Raw genomic sequence first — 20,904 nt, 5'->3', positions numbered from 1 at the left:
GCGTTGTTGTTTTAGAGTTAGGTGCTGTCCTGTATTGTTTGTCTGTCCAAAAATGATTTTTTACCCTTTGGTGAGTTGAACAATCGCCTATCTCACTTTTGGTCAATGGTTAATGTTGACAAAAAAAATGAATCGCCAGAACTGAACAAATTGGAAGTTCCAGGACATGGGCTATCACCAAGTATGAAAGCCATGCAGATCTGGTCCTTACTTTTGTATTTGCCGCTTATTATATGTGACTTAGTTCCAGAGGAGGATGAACATTGGAAGTTTTTACTAGAATTGTCTACTTTAGTTGATTTTATTTTTGCTCCAAAATATACAATAGGAATGGTAACATACCTTAAATATATCGTAGCCAGCCATTTGGAAAATTTTAAATTTCTTTTTGGGAACCACACTCGTCTTCGTCCTAAACATCATTTTTTGGTTCATTTACCAACAATTATTATAAATTCTGGACCTCTTATTGGAATGAACTGTCTGAAATATGACCTAAAAATTTCATTTTTCAAAAGATCTGCACATATTGTAAGCAATTTTAAAAATATATGCCTCACTCTTGCCAAAAGATATTAACACAATGCCTTACATTATAGACTATCAAGTGCTTATATGCGTAATTTAATAATTTCTGAAAGCCAAGATGTGGTACCAATTCATAGTCTTCTTTATTCACAAGTACTTTTGGACAATCTTTATTGTAAACCTACTGATGATATTTTCATTGCATTCAAAATTAAAAGGGGATCTCTTCAATACAAAACAAACCACCATCTTACTATTAGTGAAGATGAAGATTATCCAGTTTTTGGAAAAGTTATCAGCTTTCTTAGTATCAGGGATGAGTCCTCCTGGTTTGTTGTAGTGTCTAAGCTTAACACACTTAAATTTGTGGAGCATTGCCACTGCTTTTTGGTTAAAAATGTCAAACCAGATACATATCTTGTTATAAAGTTGGACGAACTTGTTGATGACCACCCTGTTTTATCATATCAAGGAAATGCATATTATATAAGGCAACAATATCATATGTTTAAGGAATAATTTGAAGAAGTGTTTAAACTTTTGTATACATTTTTTATAATACCATAATTAGCATTAATGAAAAAATTATTATTGCACTGCCATGTTGATTGTTTTGATCCATATTTGGTTATTTGACTAATAATTATTGCAATGTCATGTTGATTTTGTTGTTGATTATTGTCACAGTTATTTTTTTGTTTTTAGCCACTATAGTTATTGAATTATTTTGTTAAGTTAAAATTGTTTAATCCTTTCATTGTTAGGCTCTATTTTTTTTTTGCAATTGTTTTTTATCTTTGTTATCTAATCCTTAGAATAGTTCCATAACTTAGCAGCATTAAAAAATTTATTTTAAATCAGTTCATTCATTTGTTTATTCTACAGTAATTCAAGTATGGAAGAATTGTGCAAAGTTATTTCATGCGTTACCAAAATGAGTATAACATCTGAAGTTCGTCAAAAGCATACTTTTAAAATTTTAACTATTATATATATATATATATATATATATATATATATATATATATATATATATATATATATATATATATATATATATATGTTTTTGTAAATGCATACATAGATGAAGGTATAACACTAGAAATATTAATTTTACTTGATGATAATGATTTAAAAGAAATTGGTTTCAATATGGCTTCAAGAAGATTACTAATTTAATGATCCATGCTCAATCATCAACATCTGCTAATTATGAAAATATTGCAACACCTAAAGTAATGTTAACAAACAAATATATTGAAATACCAATAAATGTTACAACGAAGATCATAGCAGAGCAACCACAACAAGCTACTACTTTAATTTCCGTAACAAAATTTGTTTTTATATAATATATATATATATATACATCTATATATATATATATTATATAAAAACAAATTTTATATAATATATACATATATATATATATATATATATATATATATATATATATATATATATATATATATATATAGATATAGATATAGATATAGATATAGATATAGATATATATATATATATATATATATATATATATATATATATATATATATATATATATATATATATGTATATATATATATATGTATATATATATATATATATATATATATTTATATATATATATATATATATGTATATATATATATATATATATATATATATATATATATATAATATATATATATATATATATATATATATATATATATCAAATAATGTAGGGCTGGCCTATTGAAGCAATACTAAATTACTTAATAAAATGACCATGACAAAGATAAAAGGAGCAGAATTAGTTGATAAGCTAAAAAGAATGGAGGAAATAAACAATAAAGAAATAATTTTTTTAGTTAAGATTCTCGGCAGATATCTTATGAGCAATTGCAAAGTGTAAGTTTCAGTTTGTTTGTTGTTTTTTTTTTTTTTTTTTTTTCTGGATATTTTTGGAATTCCAAATACTTTTTTTAAATGTGTTTTTATCTAAAATATTCCTTACATACAAATTTAAGTATATATTCTTGTTATATATTACATCACCCAAACAAAAAATAAAAGCATTTCCAAAGACTAATTTTAAAAAACTATGATCTGAATTTTTTTATAGTATTACTGTATACTATATACTTTAGGACTGACAGACCATCTAAAGAAGGAAAACTGCAACTGTGTCAACCACTTGTCACTGCTTTCCCTATACTTCGTGACAATGCAACATCATCTGGTTTTGTAAGTTAAAATTTTTTTTGTCATTTTTAAATAAGATATTATTTTATATCATCACTAACTCAATCAAATGTTTTGTAAAATCAACAAACATATTAGAATGATATGTTTTTATTTGATTCCATAGGAACATTTTTATGATGCTAAAGTACATACAGGTTTTTTGGAAATGTTCATTAGACAAAGAAGATCCCGTAGCGACAATATAGAAACATTGTGGAGTCAAAGAAAAAGTATTTTTTGCTTATTATAATTTTATTTGGCAATTTTTTATATATTTCAATTACTACTTGTACACCTATACATTTTTTTTATTTTGCCAGTTGATAAAAATGTTGAATTGATTAAAGTTTTTATAAAATTCAAAGCAATATTTCAATTTAATTCTAAAAGTATTGACTTATTTCAGTGAGTTAGTTAATATAACAGTAGTTACAAAATAAATTTTGTTCATTAATAATAAAATAGGGTGACAGAAATAGTGTCGAAAAATGAACTTCAGGATAGTGTCCAATATATTAAAAAAGCCTAATGTTTCTCGACACTATTCATTAAATTTGTTTGTGACACTATCCTTTTTTTTGTTTTCAAAACACTATTCATTAAATTCATTTGCAACACTATACCTTTTTTTGTTTTTGACACTATTCATTAAACTCCTTGGCAACATTCCTTTTTTTATTTCCAACATTATTCATTAAATTTATTTGCGAGATAATTCCTTATTCTGTTATTCGACAATCATTAATGCAACAATTTGCGACACTATTCCTTTTTTATATTTTCGACAAACAAATTTGCAACAGAAAAACTTTGTGACAATCAAAATTTTGCAACACTGTTCCTGTCACCCATAAAATAGTTTACTATTATACGTAATTTTTGTATATTATGAATAATAAAAACTGTTTATTAATTATATATATTTCATTTGTTAAAATTTTTTAATACTTATTCAATTAAAATAATTTTTAATAATTAATTAATTAAATTATTCTATTTATGCATAAAGCAAAAGTTATTTTTTTTTTATATATAATCAATGTACTTTTTGTCAGAGACGAAACTGTTCTATTAAATTCGTCAGAGAAAGTTGAACAAACGTTGCGAGAACTTCAACCAACAACTTCAAACAAAGAGAGTCTACTAAAAATGATGGCTAATACAAGAGTGGTAAGAAGAGCATGGATTCAGGTAACAAGCAACTTATCAATAACCTCAATTATAAGACGGTTTCCGAGATTCATTAATATAAATGATGCTGTGAATGTTATTTTTAATTTTTTGCAGTTCATTTGTAAATCTTGTTTACTTTATAATTTAAGCTAGATTAGTTAATAAGAATAATTTTTTTTTTTTTTTTGCATTTCATAGATTATAAAAGAGTTTCATTCCATTGAAGAGGCATCTAGTAATATTACATTGCATGATAGCTTTAACACGTGCAAACACAATATTTTGTTACTAGCAATTTGACAATGACAAATATGTTCAAAAATACTTTATCAGAAGACGAATATAATGAAGGTATATATATATGTCTACTACTCTAAGTGGGGAGAATGAATCAATAAGAACTTCATAGTTTAAATGCGAATTTTTACAGCATAATTTTCAATCTGCATAAGTACTAAGCTGCTGCAACATGACTCTGTGTCAATCTGCAAAAGTGTGGCGTTTCCTTTTCTCTTCCTATTTCATTTATTATTTCCTAGTTTAATATGCCCATCTAATCCAAAAGAAGCTTTTTTTAAAATCTGTCTACGTATTAAAATCTATAAGTATATACGAGTTGTTCTCTGAATTATTTATATTTTTATTTAGAAGATACAACTTTGCTTGCCTTTAAGGCGCTCCCTTTTCTTCTCAAAGCACCTCCACAGAAGGGCAAGAAGCATCCGAGAATGGATCCTGATACAATTTTGGCTTTATTGGATGTAGGTTTTTTCTATACATTTTTTTAAATTAAATTTGGTTTATAATGAAAAAGTATTAATTTTTTGAGCTTTGTATTTTCTGCATTTTTAAAATTTTACTTAAACATTTATGTGCACCTCAGTCTTGAAAGCTCCCTTGAGTTTTTGAGAAAGTTTTTCAACCGATTTTATTCAAGTGTTGCGGCAGTCTATTTATTAAAGTCGATAACACAGCTATACGGTTGGAAGCCATACCGAGTATAAGTTTTGCTTTTGAGTTGCTACTAGCCTCTTATTATGTATTTAATGTCAATTTTCCTCATGAACTTATTTGTGTTTATGGATTTCTTGGAATAAGCAGCAAAGGAATTATCGTCAATTCTTTTTTTAAAAAAGTATTACCAAAAGTTTAACATTAAATTAAACGATATGTTTTTTTAAAGTATTTTTAAGACTTTCTCGTTTATTTTTATTATATTGTTAGCCGAGAACCAAGGGGCCGTATGTCCAATTTTTGTGTTTCCAAGAAAATCAAGTTTTAAATTCTAATTCGCAAAGACTTTCTGCCAAAAAGTTATTATTTAAATATTTCCTAAAATTTTATTTTTGTGATATATTTATGGAACACACACTCCTGAATATTTATTGATAATAGACAAAAAAAAAAACATAAAATGTTGACATTCGGCTTCTTGGTTCTTCTCTGACGGCGATATCTATTTTTCAAAGTTTAAACTTCGCTTTTGCATATAAAGGTTTTACAACTTCTTCTTACATTAATATTCACTGTATTGAGTTTGAGTTTGAACTGATTTTTTTTTAAAAGAAATACTATTATAACTCGGAATTAAAATAAAATTTATATTTTAGTTTTTAATATTTTATTGTGATATTATTCCGTTTTTCTTGCAAGCCAAATTGATATACACTTGTAATTTAGTATATGACTTATTTTTCAATATAAATAACTTAATTTATTTAAATTATTTAATTGCGCCCGGTTATATTCATACTACGTGAAGATTTAAATGGACGGAATAAATCACACATAAATATACTTCAAAAAAATTAAATTAGCCTAGAAAAACACAGATTTGTGTATAATCTATAGTGTTGCATTTAGAGCAACACTAATGTTGAAGTTTTTTTATAACAGTTTTGTCGCGCAAAAAGAGCGTAAATATATAGCCATTGATTAAATGCAACAATTGTGCCGCAAAAATTTCTAGAAAAGTGTCGCATTAAATGCCACAAAGTGGGGCTTTCAAGTCTACATTTTATATGGCCTTACAAATGCAACACTGAGTGTGGCTTTTAGAGCCACATAGTGTTGGTGTAGCCGGCGTCGACACTCAATGTTGTGTTCTACGCGACATAATGTAGCCTACGGCTCAACACTATTTTTAAGCGTGTGGCCTCGACGGCTTCACTTTTCGGACCGAAGTTAAACATCTAGTATATAAAATATATCATTGGTAAATGTAAATTACAGTTTGAGGAACTTTTATATTATGTAATGTAATTTTCAAAAGTAATTAACTTTTATATGTAAAAGTAAAACACCCTTTTCACGTGACTAACTTTTACATGTAAAAGTAAATTACTTTTTGATGTAATCTTCTTTTACATAACATTTTTTTGAAAGTAAAAAAACTTATTTTAAAAAGTAACAGTCGTTTCAAAAAAATGAATTACGGAAATGTAAATTTACATAAAACGTTTAAAATTACTTATGTAATTTACTTTTTGATAAAAATTAACTTAATCGAGTCAGTAAAAAAAAGTAAGTAAAAGTGCCATCCTTTGTTGTCGATATATTTATTGTTGATTAATAAAGTACTTAAAGATAAAACTTCTTAGAGATATTTTTATATTTAAAGTTTAATGTATTAAACTTATTTTAAACGTATTTTAAACGTATTTGATATACTGGAGTAGTACGAAGATCTGTTTATATGAATACAGATTTATTATACCTGGAGTAAACTGTTAAATATTTGATTATGGTAGTTATGCTAAACGAGCAGTAGATCCAGTTAGTTTTCAAACTAAAATAAAACAAACTTTTCTTAAAGTGGATTAAAGAAATGTTGAGTATCTTTACAAAAATTGAGTTGTGTCCATAAATTTTAAAAAACAATTTATAAAGAATTAGGTTTATATATATATATATATATATATATATATATATATATATATATATATATATATATATATATATATATATATATATATATATATAACACTTTATAAATTCATATATTTACACCTGCAAGTGTTTTTAATAAGAGTTAATAGTTATTGAGTGTGGATAACATTACATAACTAATGCACTACCTAGAGAGAAAAACTTACCAATAAAAGGTTTAAAGACTGTGCATTTTAACAACAACTTGACAAACGTGCTTTAACTTCGCCGTCAGAAGACAAGAAAAAAGTTGATAAAAAAACTAAATAATGATTTTGAAAACTTTCAAAATACTTTTAAAATAAAATGTTGCATTAAGTTTATGAGTTTTTAAAATTTTTAAAAGTTTTGCGTTATTTAAATTTATTGATGAAAAACATTTCATACCGGAAATTGAACTATATATAGATAAGAGTCTAGTCTCTTCCACGTTGACTCGTGGGAGAGCATAAATTAAAGGCCGGAAAAATTCTCTCAAAAAAGCTTAATTGAAGTTAATAGAGCTTAGTAAACATTGCATAAAGCCATTGTACTATTTAGCTTTAATACTGTTACTGAGAATGTATTAATCAAAGAGTTTTAGGAAGGGGTCTATAAAACAGTAAAGATATTTAAGCTTTCTAAAATTAATTTGTAAAAACATTATCATCGCGTGTTTTATTATTGTCTCTCGTTATTCATTTGTATTTTTGACACTAATGTATTACAACGCTTTTATTTAAAACCTAAAGAATAAAGAACTTTAAAGAATGCCATTCATTACCATGTATAAAGATAATAATTGATTTAGATATTTATTACTTGATTTATTCTAAATGTTTTACTCAGTTACAAATATGTCTTTATATTTGCCTGGATTGATATGGCTATAAATACATTTAATCACTCCTAAAATATTAAATATTGCATGACGGATGAAAAGAAAGACAGCTGAACAACTAATGCATATCAATAAAAAAAATTTTATTAATTTTGTTTGGTTTTTTAAATTATGGTTGCAATGATTCTGTTCTTGTTATTTCTGTTTTGTTTTTGAATTTTTATTTGTTTTGAATTTGAATTCAACGTATGCAAAAAATAAAATGTATATGTGCGTGTTTCATTGGTGCGAGTTTCAGCACCAATTTGGTCTATTTCTGATTTAGGAAAGTCATAGGTTCTGATTTAGGAAGGTCATAAGTTTGCTAAAAACAAAACTTGACAAAACAGCTGTTTGATAATTGCAAAATTTCACTGTCAATTTTTTGAAAATTTGCACAAATGTGTATTCGAAGTTATTTTTCACGTTTACTAAAAATATTTTTACATTTGAATTTAGTTTTTTATATTAGATTATATTGTTATAATATTGATATATATTGATGTTAGAAATATTTGATATTTATTGAAAAATTGGTATATTTATTGATATTAGAAAACTTGTAGGTATATACACTTTTATAGTAACAATGTTTTTTTAAAGATTTTGATTTTCATTATCAGAACAATGATCTGTTGACAGTTTATTTATTATATGACAGTTTAGTTATTATTATAATATGACAGTTTAGTTATTATTATATTATCAGAACAATGATCTGTTGACAGTTTATTTCTTGCGTTAGTTATTAAACTTCTAAATTATCTAATTTGTGTGCGCAGTTGTGTGTGCGCAGTTGTGTGTGCGGAGTTGTGTGTGCGCTTTTGTGTGTGCGCAGTTGCGTATTTTTATTTAAATCAACTATTTCGTTATCGACAGCCTTTTATTAAGAATTTGTATTCCTTTTCAAATTACGAGCTACTTTGGATAACTATGAACAATCACTGCATTGTAAAAGGTCTTTACATCTCTCTAATCCTGCTGTTTTAATTTTTTGATAAAATAAATTGCATTCTAAATGATCAAACTCTAATGCACCTGCAAACCGCTTTTATAATTACATTAATTATCCGTTTAATGCATTATTAGCGGGCCAAATGTCTTTTTTTTACATGAAAATAATTGTTAATAATTTTGAATTATTCTCAATAAGAATTTCATTCAAAAATAAAAATAAAAATGAAAATAAAAAGTAAAGGACCATTTAGGAAAAAATTTTATTTTTACTAAAATAAAAGCTAAAAACAAATTTGTCTCGCTATTTTTTGTTATTAATATAAGTTTGTTTACCCGATTATTTTAATTTGAGTTTTTAGCGATTATTGAAATAATTAATATCCGGCTTAAAACATATAAAGTTTATAGGAATAGTCAAATTTATGATAATGAAAGCATTAATGGAAGCTGTATATAAAGTTTTCATTCAAGTCTTATGACCTTAATAGAAAAGTTTTTTTCTCAACTGACGCGAATTGACGTTACCGTAAATTAAAGAACCTACATAAAAACTTTTGATAAAAAGTGAACGCCAACAAAGCATGCCTTTTTTTTTTATTTTTGGAAAACATTACCTTTTAATAGGCACTTCAGTCACGTGACAAATTCCGTAGACAAAATTTGCGAAGTTTTTTATATATAAAGAAGACTTTTTCAGATTAATTTAGACCGATTTTTTTAATCTATTATGCCATAGTAAAACGTTTTACGAAAAGTAAAATGATTAATCTTTCATAAAATATCTGCTAGAATTTTCAATATCAGTTTGTCTGGCTGAAGGAGCGGTTTCAATTAAGTTTTTGTAATTATTTTAGCTTAAAGTTATTTTATTTGCGTTCTAGCATCCTTTAAAATAGTATATAACTATTTTTCTTTGTTTCTACTTTTTTTTTTTATTGGTTTTGTGATGAATAAGTTGGTCTAAAAGTTTTTGCTAATGTTCGGGTATTCAGCTTAATTTTTAAATTTAAGTTAAAGCCTGCTAAATCCCGTCCTTTTCTTCCTTTCAGTCTTAATATTGTTAGTATCTTAGTATCTTAATATTGTTTCAAAAATTATTTCGGTAACTAATTTGCTAAAACAATATAATAATTTAATTGTATCATACAGTATTTGTATAAAATTAGCCTCATCATAATGAATAATAAAGAGTTATATGATTGGTATCTATGCTTGAGTGATAAATCTTTGAAAATGGTGTGCTCGAATTTCAGAGGCCGTTTCTCCAATTTGTTTTCAGTAACTGAAAATAATTTGAGCATGCACAAAAAAATTAAAATTGTTGTAGATAAATTTAAATCGTTAAAAAACAACAATAAAAGAAGAGATATATATAAGCCGATGCTCTTTAAACCGCCTATTTCGGAAACTAATTGTGAATTATGCATATCAAGTGAAAAAAATAAAACGAAAGGTAAAAAAAGAAAATTGAACCAACAAACCTCGGGAAACTGTTTTAAAAAATTGAAACTTGCTTCATCTGGTTGTATAAATAAGTTCAAATCTGCTAATGTTCGTATTAGTAATATAAAAAATTTACATCTAACGACCCTAGAAGGACATATAAACTATTAAATTCAAGTAATAAAGCGAAGATTCATCAATTAAAAAATAATTAAGAAACAAAATAAGGAAATAAAAGAATTAAAAGATTTTTATAACAAAGTCATTAAAAATCCTAATAAAAGAGTTAAACTTTTGTTAAGCTTGAAAAAAGGTGACAATAAAGTTGCACTCCTTCATGAGAAAAAAGAATTACATGCAAAAAATTGTATTATGTAAAGAAGAAGTTTAGCACGGTAGAAAATAAACATAAAAATTTGTCTTCTAACAGTTTAAATAATCCTGAAAAGGATACTGACTCTCCTAACACTAGAGTATTAAGCAAAAAAAATAAAGATTTTAATTTAAGTTCTCTTCTCTATGATCGCAGAATAATAACATTTCAAAACGGAAGGTATTCTAATGATATAAGAGAAGTTATTATGGAGTTAGTTTCTTTGAATGTCAGCATGAACAAAGTTAATGAAGTTATCGCAATTGTTTTAAAAAAACTAACAAAAATATAGAGAAGCCTCACTCAATTGGTATAAAATCTCAATTTTATGACTGAAGCTTTAGCACATGCTCAACTTCAAGTTGCAGAAGAAATGATAAACCCTGTAGAAATTAATTCGGCCAATTGTCTTCACAGTGACGGTACCACTAAACATCAAAGACATTTTCAAAATTTCCAAGTTACTACCTCATATGGAAGTACTTTATCTTTTGGATTACGTGAAATGGCTGGCAGTGATGCAGATTGTATTATTAATGCGTTAACCAAAACATTAGATGATATATGTGACATTTTAGAAAGTAGCAGCAAGTAAAACGATTTTTCTAACCTTGTATGTTCTTTTAAAACTACCATGTCTGATCTTGGGCGAATTAATCCACTGTTTAATTTAAAGCTTAAAGATATGAGAAAAAAGTTACTGCCTAAAGTTATAAAGAATTAGGAAAGTTTAAAAAATGCCGAGCAAGCAAGTTTCATTGAAATGTTTAATTTTTTTTGTAAATTGCGTTTATTATCTAACTTTGCAACAGAAACTGATAAAACAATTAGCTTATTCGAAAAGTTAGTTTTAAGTAGTAGGTATGAAAATATTTTTGCATTCAATACTGCTGAATCAGGTGCCACTAGATTAATAAGAACTGCATGTAAAGCTTTTCATGTAAGGGGAAGTGATGAAGCTGGAGTTACTGGGTATTTTAATGCATTTCTTGCTGGTAAAGGACAAAGTAAGTGTATGCTTGCACCCTTTGTTGATAACAGATTTAATATATTATATTATAATGCTGCAGCTTTGTATTTTCATTCAAAAGATATTTTAGAGTTTCTTCAAAATTGGCCAAATCAAAACAATCTTTAACTTGCAGTTAAAGAAGATATTAGCAACAAATTATATTTAGCAGAAGTGCGGGCTCTTGGAATAGTTGATAAAATAATTACAGGTCCACTTTGGCGGATAATTGAATCACAAAAAAGTATTCTTGATATGAATCCATTTTTGTTAACCCTAAAAATGAAACTTTTAGATTTGTGTAAAAATGCATCATCGATTATGATCTCGAAAACACCTATATTCAGTCCAAGTGATGTTAATATTCATAAAGATATTTTGTATGATAAATTGTTTGAAGAGACTAATGACACTGATTTTAATATTTTAACACAGCAGACATTAGAAGTAATTTGTGATTCTTTGTTAGTTGTTCTGAAAAGACAATCTGCTGATCAACTTCCTGGAGGTAAATATTGGCATCCTTCTGATAATGTTAGTAAGGCTGCAGAGAATGTTCCAACAACAAACAAAGCGTCAGAAAGTGACTTTGCGGTAATGGATCTTTTAATTCGTACAAACCCAAATGCCAAAATACAAACTATACAAGCTTATACTATGTGGTATAAAAACAAAACACTAGACTGGTTGGATAAAAAGACTTTAGATGAGCGTGACTCATTGCTAAAAAAAGCTTCAACAAACTTTAATAAAATGAAAGATAAATACAAATAACGTCATTTAGAATTAAAGTTTAAAGCATAAAGCCAAAAAAACAGCTTAAGATAAAGCCTTCTTAAAAAAAGCTAAATCGGTTAATGAGTTGTTTGAGGACGAAGGTGTGGTTGACCTCAAAAGAAGCAGATGATGAATATGTTTTGTTAGTTGAGACATTTAAAAGCAAAAAAATATTAAGAGCACAGTTGGATTTTTATAGGTATGTTATGGAAGTTAAATGCGAACCTAAATACTTTTACAAAACTAAAATGCATGGTATTAAGCGAATAGACTTAACAAACTATGAGTTGTTCAGTAATTTACAATCAGTTATTAGAACAAGGACTTTTCCAGAGCCCATTGAGAGAAGAGTTATTCTTATTGAAAGAAAAAAACGAGATATTTTGATTGCAGAACAGAAGAAGAGTAAAGTGAAAAATTAAAGAATGCAAGACTGTCTCAATTAGCAAATCAACAAAAAACTAACATCTTGGCTGTCATTCTAAATGATGTTAATTATCTTGTTGGGAAATTTATACAACATAAAATAATGAAAATCGACACTAAAATATACTTTTGGTGTACAGGTTTCTTCGAGTAAACAAGTCAACTCTTAACTTAAAAAAAACTTTGTTTGATGTGGTCTATGAGATTGAGGAAAATCAAGTATAGACTTTTCCATTGCTTATTGACCTTGAAAAAGGAGAGGTTATAGTTATATATATTATTAGTAATATTTTATTAGAAATATATTACATATATTATAAATTATATAATACTATTATAAATTAGTCGTATATATTAATCTATAATATTTATATCTATAACGTTTATAGTTGTTATAACGTATCGTATATAGTTATTATATATCATTAGTAATATTATATTATGGATATATAATAAATTATATAACATTATTATAAACTAGTCGTATATATTAATCTATATTATTTATATCTATATCGTTTATAGTTATTATAACGTATCGTGTATAGTTATTATATATCATTAGTAGTATTATATTATAAATATATTATAAATTATATAATATTATTATAAATTAGTCGTATATATTAATCTATATTATTTATATTGTTTAAATATATATATATATATATATATATATATATATATATATATATATATATATATATATATATGTACAAATATATTTATATATACATATATATATATATATATATATATATATATATATATATATATATATATATATATATATATATATATATATATATATATACATATATATATATAATATATGTAAAGATATATTTCGTTTATATTGATCTATGATATTTATAATATCGCATCTATAACATTTAAGAAAATTTAAAATTGGGCAACCGTGTGTTTTATTTTTTCACAATTTAATGTTGTAATAGAGATTTGACTATATTAATGTGATGTGTAATGTGTCTATGACTATATTAATGTATATATATTTTTCTGCAATATATATTTTTTCTGTATATATATTTTTTCTAAAGATTAATTGTGAAATGAAAGTTGTTTTATTTGCATATTGTTTAATGATAACAGATAGATTATTGCCTGAAGTCGTTGCGTAAAATTTTTACGCAGTTATAGTAAAACTTTTACGCAAATTTTTACGCAATTATGGTAAAATAAAATGGTAAAAAAAAAACTAAAATAAAAAAGCGCATTTTTTTGTCGAATTAATGTCAAATTAGGTAGTATAAAAATGGAAATTTCTTGACAACCAGAAGTGCTACAAAATTGGTTAAACCCATTTTAAAACAAGTTTAACATTTTGAATGCAATAAAATAAAAATTAACATTTTAGCTTAATTATATTACGAGATCATAAAATGGACTGAAGTGCCTACTTTTAAAATTTTTAAGAAAAGACCATAGGTGTTTTCAGATGTGACATTTTCAGGCAATGTGTAAAATCCAATTTCAAATTCCATTCTTATTTGGCATAAACATGAACAAACATAATTTTAAAGCTTGCCTTATACCTAAAAGTTCTAGATCTATATCTTTTCTTTAATTTTAATTTTGTTATTTTTGTGCCCAAAGAAGACCTAACGGTCTTGTCACAGACCACCGTGGAAGTGCATTTAACTAGGAAGTTCATGCCTCCTCCCTTAACGTGATGCTAAAACAGGTCCAGAGTTCGTTTCAAACCTGGATCTCCTGCTTCTAAAGCAAGTGCTTTTAAACAGATTTGTTATCCTAAACAAAGTTTTATAAGAATAACTTAATATGTACTATTAAAAATAGAAATAATCTATTTCTATTTAAGCAATAAAAAAAATATTTAATAAGTGTTTATTCGCATGTTTTTGACGCGTGAATGGACTATCTTAATTAAAACATGTTCGGACGTTTGATAAAAATAAAGGGAGAAACCTTCCAACTCAATGAAAAACAAAAAAAAATTAACTCTTTTTATTCAATTTTTAAATTCAAAAGTAATCTAGCGCAGAGTAGTGATATTTATCCACTGGCTATTAAGGGATAGGCACAGTGTAGTATATATAATATATATATATTACCCTACGTATATATATATATATATATATATATATATATATATATATATATATATATATATATATATATATATATATAAATATATATATATATATATATGTATATATGTATATATACATATATGCACAGTGTAGTATATATAATATATATATATTACCCTACGTATATATATATATATATATATATATATATATATATATATATATATATATATATATATGTATATATGTATATATACATATATATATATATATATATATATATATATATATATATATATATATATACATATATATATATACACATACATACATACATACATATATATATATATATATATATACATACATATATATATATATATATATATATATATATATATATATATATATATATATATAGTATATATGTATATATACATATATATATATATATATTATATATATATATATATATATATATATATATATATATATATATACATATATATATATACACAAACATACATACATACATATATATATATATATATATATAATTACATATATATATATATATATATATATATAATATATATATATATATACATACCTACATATATATATATATATATATATATATATATATATATATATATATACATATATATATATATATATATATATATATATATATATATATATACATATATATATATATATATATATATATATATATATATATATATATATATATATATACATATATATACATATATGTATAGTATATTGACTGACTATCCATGGATATGCGCAGTGGAGTTTAAATATATATACGAGGAATTGGGTTTTTCAAGGTTATTTCCCCCCCTCCCCCCCTTTGTTCCTTTTTTTTTTGATTAGATTTAATTACATTTAAGTAATTTTAATTTTTTTTGTTATTACTTTAGATTAAATTGCTTTTGAAATACATGACTTGAATTATAAATTATTATTTTTTGTTAAATTTCATTATAAAAAAATTTATTTTTAAATTTTTTATAATGAAAATTAACAAAAAACTGTTAATTTTTGTTACAAATTATTTTCTCGAAGGGGCTGTTTATATGAACCGGGCTAGCACGTTTAGCCGAGCTGGCTCGTTTAAACAAGATCTCGCAAGCTTTAAGATTTACATATAAAAATTAAACTTGTTTACATTACAAACGGGCTAGCCCAGAAAACTGAGATCTCACTTGCGTAGAGTGGGATCCCACAAACGCGAGACAGTTTTCTTCATTATACGTGTGCGTCATTTTTTAATAAACTTTAAGAATGTCTGATTAAAGTGAAATGCTCGAATTTAATTACAAAAAAAATAATGAAACAAATAAAGCTTGTGAAAATTAAGCAATTGTTGAGCAATCATTCTGACGAAGTTGTTATACAAGAATTAAATTCTTAAGAAAATAAAAATGTCTTTGGTAGTTTAAGCAAACATATATGAAAATAAAACTAAAAAAGTATCTGGAAATTTAAACAAGCATTTTAAATGGAGTTCAAAAATGGTAGAAGGTTTAATAGAGTCTATACAGGCATGTAAATCCTCTATGATGTTTAAAAATTTAGGCTTTGACGCTGATAAACAAGCACAGTATTCTTATATCTGAAAGGATATGGCAAATAAACATGTCGATGAAAACTTGTTTGGTTCAGAATCAGACAATCCAAATTTACCGTTAAATTTTAAATAACTATCTAGTCAAGACCAAGCCCTCCTTAAGACAGGGTTTTGTCGAAAAAAAAGTTAATTTCTGGAGGAAAAAAAAGAATCCTGGAAAAAACAAAAGAAATTAGACAAGCATTTTTTAAAGCTGTAGAGTTTGGGTCAAGAAGTGGCAGTGTGAAAATTGTTTTTAAACACTATGATAATCTTATCTCGATATGGGGTGGTTCAGCTTATAGTAAGCCATTACCATTTGGTATTTCAAGTAGTGAAAAATAACTTTAAATAATATTGAAAATGTAATCAGTTATCACGAGGATATTTTGGTCTGTAGCGATAATGAAAATGAATTAAAAAAAAAAAAAAAGAAAAGCATCAGTTGTTCCAAAACTTATTGACAATAAAAGAAAAAATGCTTAAAAAAAATCTTTTTGCAGCACAGAGAGATAAACATTTTTTAAATGAAATGAAAAGTGATAGAGAGTTTTGCTCTAACGAGATCCTAACGAAAGCCATAAAAGAATCAAATGAATCTTTTTCTGATTGTATAAAAGACATTAGTAAATCAATTAGTGACCTTAGCAAAGGTTTGTGTTGCTCTATGGAATTACTTTCCAGAACACTGATCTCTCAACAACAAACATTTACTGTTCAAACTATTATACTTCAGCATTTTATTTATCAAAACAATAGTGCTTTTCAACCTATTTGGATTCAGAAAAACAAAAGCAACAAAAAGTCAATTGACGATAGAAATAAAAAAGCTTGTTGTTATTTATAAACATTATTAGACATGTAAGCATTTATGCTATTGAAAAGTCTTAAGTCATGGATACATTTTTTAGTGACTAAAAATCTTTAAGAAACTCTTTTAAAATGTTAACAAATAAAGTTGTGAAAAGCTTATAATTAAAATTTACTGTTTTATGACAATAATAAGTTTTATTTTTTTAAACATGTTCAACTTGTCTAACAAAAAATCATAATAAAAGTAGAACAAAAATATAAAAAACCTTTTTTTATATTAAAAGATGAGTATTGTTTTTTTTGTTATATTTGATTTTATTCTGTGTAAACAGTTTGCTTTAGAACATAATTTTCATTAATGTATTCAGTTAATGCTTTTCGAATAACTTCCCCTTCACCGTCAATACAAGAAAAAATTAGATCTGGTAAATTTCTAAAATTTCTTTCATTTTCATTTATTACCTCTACTTATAATTTTACGAACTCTATCAAAACATATTGTGTCGCTCACAAAAGTTATGTAAAATAAAACATGCATAAATTACTGTTGGAATTTTTTCAAGTTTTAAATCCATTTTTTTGGTCAAAACTTTCCAACGTGCCTTAAGTCGACCAAAAGTACATTCTATAGGGTTGCGTGCAGTCCTCAACATACTGTTAAAAATGACTTCTTCATTTTTCTTACATGTACTATATTCTTTCATAGAATGTGGAAGTAGCGGATATGCAGGATCTCCAATTAGGTAGCATGGAACTTTTACTTTGTTCTTAGTAATAGTTTGAAAGGTTCCTGGAAGTCTTGAACATCTCAAATTAGTATTAATAGAAGAATTTGAAAAGACTTTAGCGTCATTCACACTACCAGGCCACATAAATTCAACATCCAAAAATCTGCCTTTGTAATCACAAACTGCTTGAACCTGTAATGAATAGTATTGTTTGCAACAAAAATAATCCTGAGAATGATTATCTGGACAAACAATGGAAGTCTGGGTTCCATCAATACAACCAAAGACTTGAATCATTCCAAATTTTGACACAACCTCAGATATTTTTTCTCTCATTTGCTGTTTTTTCTTGGTAAATAAACAAACTTTGGTCTTAAATAATTTACTATAGCATTAACTTAAAAAATTAACTATTTATATAAACTTCAAAAATGACTGCTGAAGTAGTGCAAACTGCAATTCTAAAAGTGTTTTCTGTCATGTTCAATGTACCACTGTCTTTTAAATAGTATAGCGTTATAGCAAACCTTTTTATCTGGTGTGATTGCTCTTATATTTGGTGAGTAAGAATCTGGAGATGTATAAGGTTCAAGAAGGGAGACAATTTCCAAAAAAAATTTTTTATCTAATCGAAAGTTTATTTATAAGATTCTTCAGGTGTAATGTTTAATATGAGATTTTGCCACCACAAATCGGTGCGTCCAAAATAGAACCAGCAGCTTCTTTTTTTGCTGTTTTTTTAGCTAATTTTAATCTTCTTAATATAGGCCGCCTAGAACTCAATAAATCAAGAATTATCAACTAACTAAAATCCCTTTTCTTTTTAATAGGCATTGTAAATTGTAAAAGATGAATTTGAATATTATTAGCTTGTGTATTGATCATTTTTAAAATTGTACAGGTAAGAATTTGTTTATGTAATGGTAAGGAATCCGTTTTTAAGCTTTAAATTTTTTTAACTGGGCACGTGATGTAAACAAATATTTCATCCCGGTTTTGCGGGCTAGAAAAAATTCATGTAAACTTAACAACAACATTCATTTCACCGAAGTGAGACAGCCCGACTAACAGAGCCAGCCCGATCAATATAAACAGCCCCTAACATGCGAATAGACTACGATATCATATAGACTATTCGTACATGCGTGGGAATTTTAATTATTTCTTAATAAAAAATGTTTTATTTTTGTTATTTTGTTATATTGCTATTTATTTTACTTTTATCGACAGAACTTTTAGGGGGTATGCGCAGTAAGTGTACATATATCAACTGATTTATTTGGTCATAGCTGTAGTTGATATGCATTAAGGTTATAGATTTTTTTTTCCCTCATGTTTCCTATTTAAAACCAAATATAATTTGGCTTGAAGTAACTAAAAAATTTTTTTTATTTTCCTTTAAAAGAATGCTCACTCCGCATCACCTTTCATTAAATGTTAATTCTAATCGAACATCAAATTTTTTTTCTTGAAAAGTATACCTACTTTTAAAGTGAATTAAAATTATCAACAGTTGTAAGAGTTAAAACTGCCGGCAACTCTAACTTTTTTGAATCTCATGATAATATCGTAAACTTATCTTAAAATATTAGTATATATAAATTAAACAAATTTGTTAGTTTAAAATAAACAATCTTTTTCTGATTAAAAAAAAAATACGATCAAAAGGGTGCTCTTTTAAAGTAAATGAAAACTCTCTAATGTCAGCAAAAGCAGAAGCACGCCTAACTATTTTTAAAAAACGTTACACTCACCGCAAGCCTTTTATATCAGAAATAATACATATTTCAATAAATTTTATATTTCATACCTCATTTGTTTTCTTCTGTCACGTTTAAAAAATATTTTAGATATAGAAATTTTTTGATATTTATTTGTTAACTTTCTAAAGTTATGTTTTATTTCTGTTTGAAATAAGCGTACTAATTTTATGCAATCTTTACAAGTCTTCTTACGTATTACGTTTTTTTCCGATTATTAACCGTAGCGTTATGTTTAATGTTAACTTAACTTTATCTTTACCATTTCGTTTCAAGTTTACCATTCATGTAAATATAAGTATACTTTACAATAAAACTGAGTAAAATCAAACCAATACATAGAAAAAAAATATTTTTTACTTATTGTTTAAGTTTGAAAATCAATATTTTAAAGACACAAAGACAACTTAAATTTTATCAATAAGGTATTAATAAAAAAGTTTATTATGTAAATACATTTCTTTTAGCAGTAAGTAAAATACTTTAAGGCATTGTCAAAAGTTTGCCAGTGACTTGAATAATTTTAACAACAAAATTGTTTAGACAACTAATAAGAAAAAGTTTTTTAACAAATGCTACTATAAACTTTGTTTGAGTATTAACAATAGAACTTAAAAAGATGCACAACAATCGCTTCTGATATAGGAAAATAATATATTAGAAATAAAATATATTCAGACGTGACGCGATGGTGAATAATAAATTGCATATTTGAAATCAAAATGAGAAATGCTATACGAAAAAAAAATTGTTTTCTCGGCACCAAAAAAAATATTTTTGTTGACCTGTGTAATAACACAGTAATAATCGTTGTAATAATAACAGTAGTAATAAGAATAACAACTACAATTATATTAATAACTGTAGAAATTTACAACAGTAACAATAATAAAAAACTAGCAGTAAGCAACCCCTAATACGGGTTATGAGTAATTAAATCATTAATAACAAAAACACATTAATAACTTGATATATTATCTAAAAAACTAAATACAAATTTATCTATAAATAATATTTTCACTTTGACTCCCTATTAGCAATGTCATTGCTTATAGTTAACGAGATAAAGACCGCATTAACATCAGTTAAGTTCTTTTTAAAATCTGTTAAAATCTAATTTTTAAAACAGGTAACAGAAAAAGAAAGTCAAGTAAAGCCTGAAAATACCTAAAAAAAAGAAATGAAAAAAA

The 20,904-nt window shown here is 25.5% G+C and overlaps 2 protein-coding genes across 6 annotated transcripts; one reads left to right on the top strand and one right to left on the bottom strand.

Annotated features, from left to right (window-relative positions):
* The first annotated feature begins 1,602 nt into the window (after positions 1-1,602).
* Positions 1,603-5,240, top strand: LOC136086679 (uncharacterized). 5 transcript variants are annotated; one of them, XM_065808921.1, is made up of 8 exons: positions 1,603-1,856; positions 2,256-2,421; positions 2,661-2,757; positions 2,882-2,987; positions 3,813-3,948; positions 4,129-4,281; positions 4,579-4,691; positions 4,868-5,240. In XM_065808921.1, the coding sequence occupies exons 6-8, from the start codon at positions 4,233-4,235 to the stop codon at positions 5,081-5,083; spliced, it is 378 nt and encodes a 125-aa protein (XP_065664993.1). In that variant the 5' UTR covers positions 1,603-1,856; positions 2,256-2,421; positions 2,661-2,757; positions 2,882-2,987; positions 3,813-3,948; positions 4,129-4,232; the 3' UTR covers positions 5,084-5,240. The 5 variants fall into 5 exon arrangements, with proteins under 5 accessions (XP_065664993.1, XP_065664992.1, XP_065664995.1 ...); XM_065808920.1 differs by having other exon boundaries at positions 3,813-4,017; XM_065808923.1 differs by having other exon boundaries at positions 3,813-4,017; positions 4,814-5,231.
* A 12,474-nt stretch (positions 5,241-17,714) lies between these two features.
* On the bottom strand, positions 17,715-18,290 carry LOC105847208 (uncharacterized). The gene has a single exon (XM_065809556.1). It carries the CDS (start codon positions 18,288-18,290, stop codon positions 17,715-17,717), a length of 576 nt encoding a protein of 191 aa, XP_065665628.1.
* Positions 18,291-20,904: the final 2,614 nt, after the last annotated feature.

This window comes from Hydra vulgaris, chromosome 11, assembly GCF_038396675.1.
Source record: "Hydra vulgaris chromosome 11, alternate assembly HydraT2T_AEP".
Taxonomy (NCBI): domain Eukaryota; kingdom Metazoa; phylum Cnidaria; class Hydrozoa; order Anthoathecata; family Hydridae; genus Hydra; species Hydra vulgaris.
The sequence above is the reverse complement of the archived record's forward strand: the minus strand, read 5'-3'. Positions and strand labels throughout refer to the sequence as shown.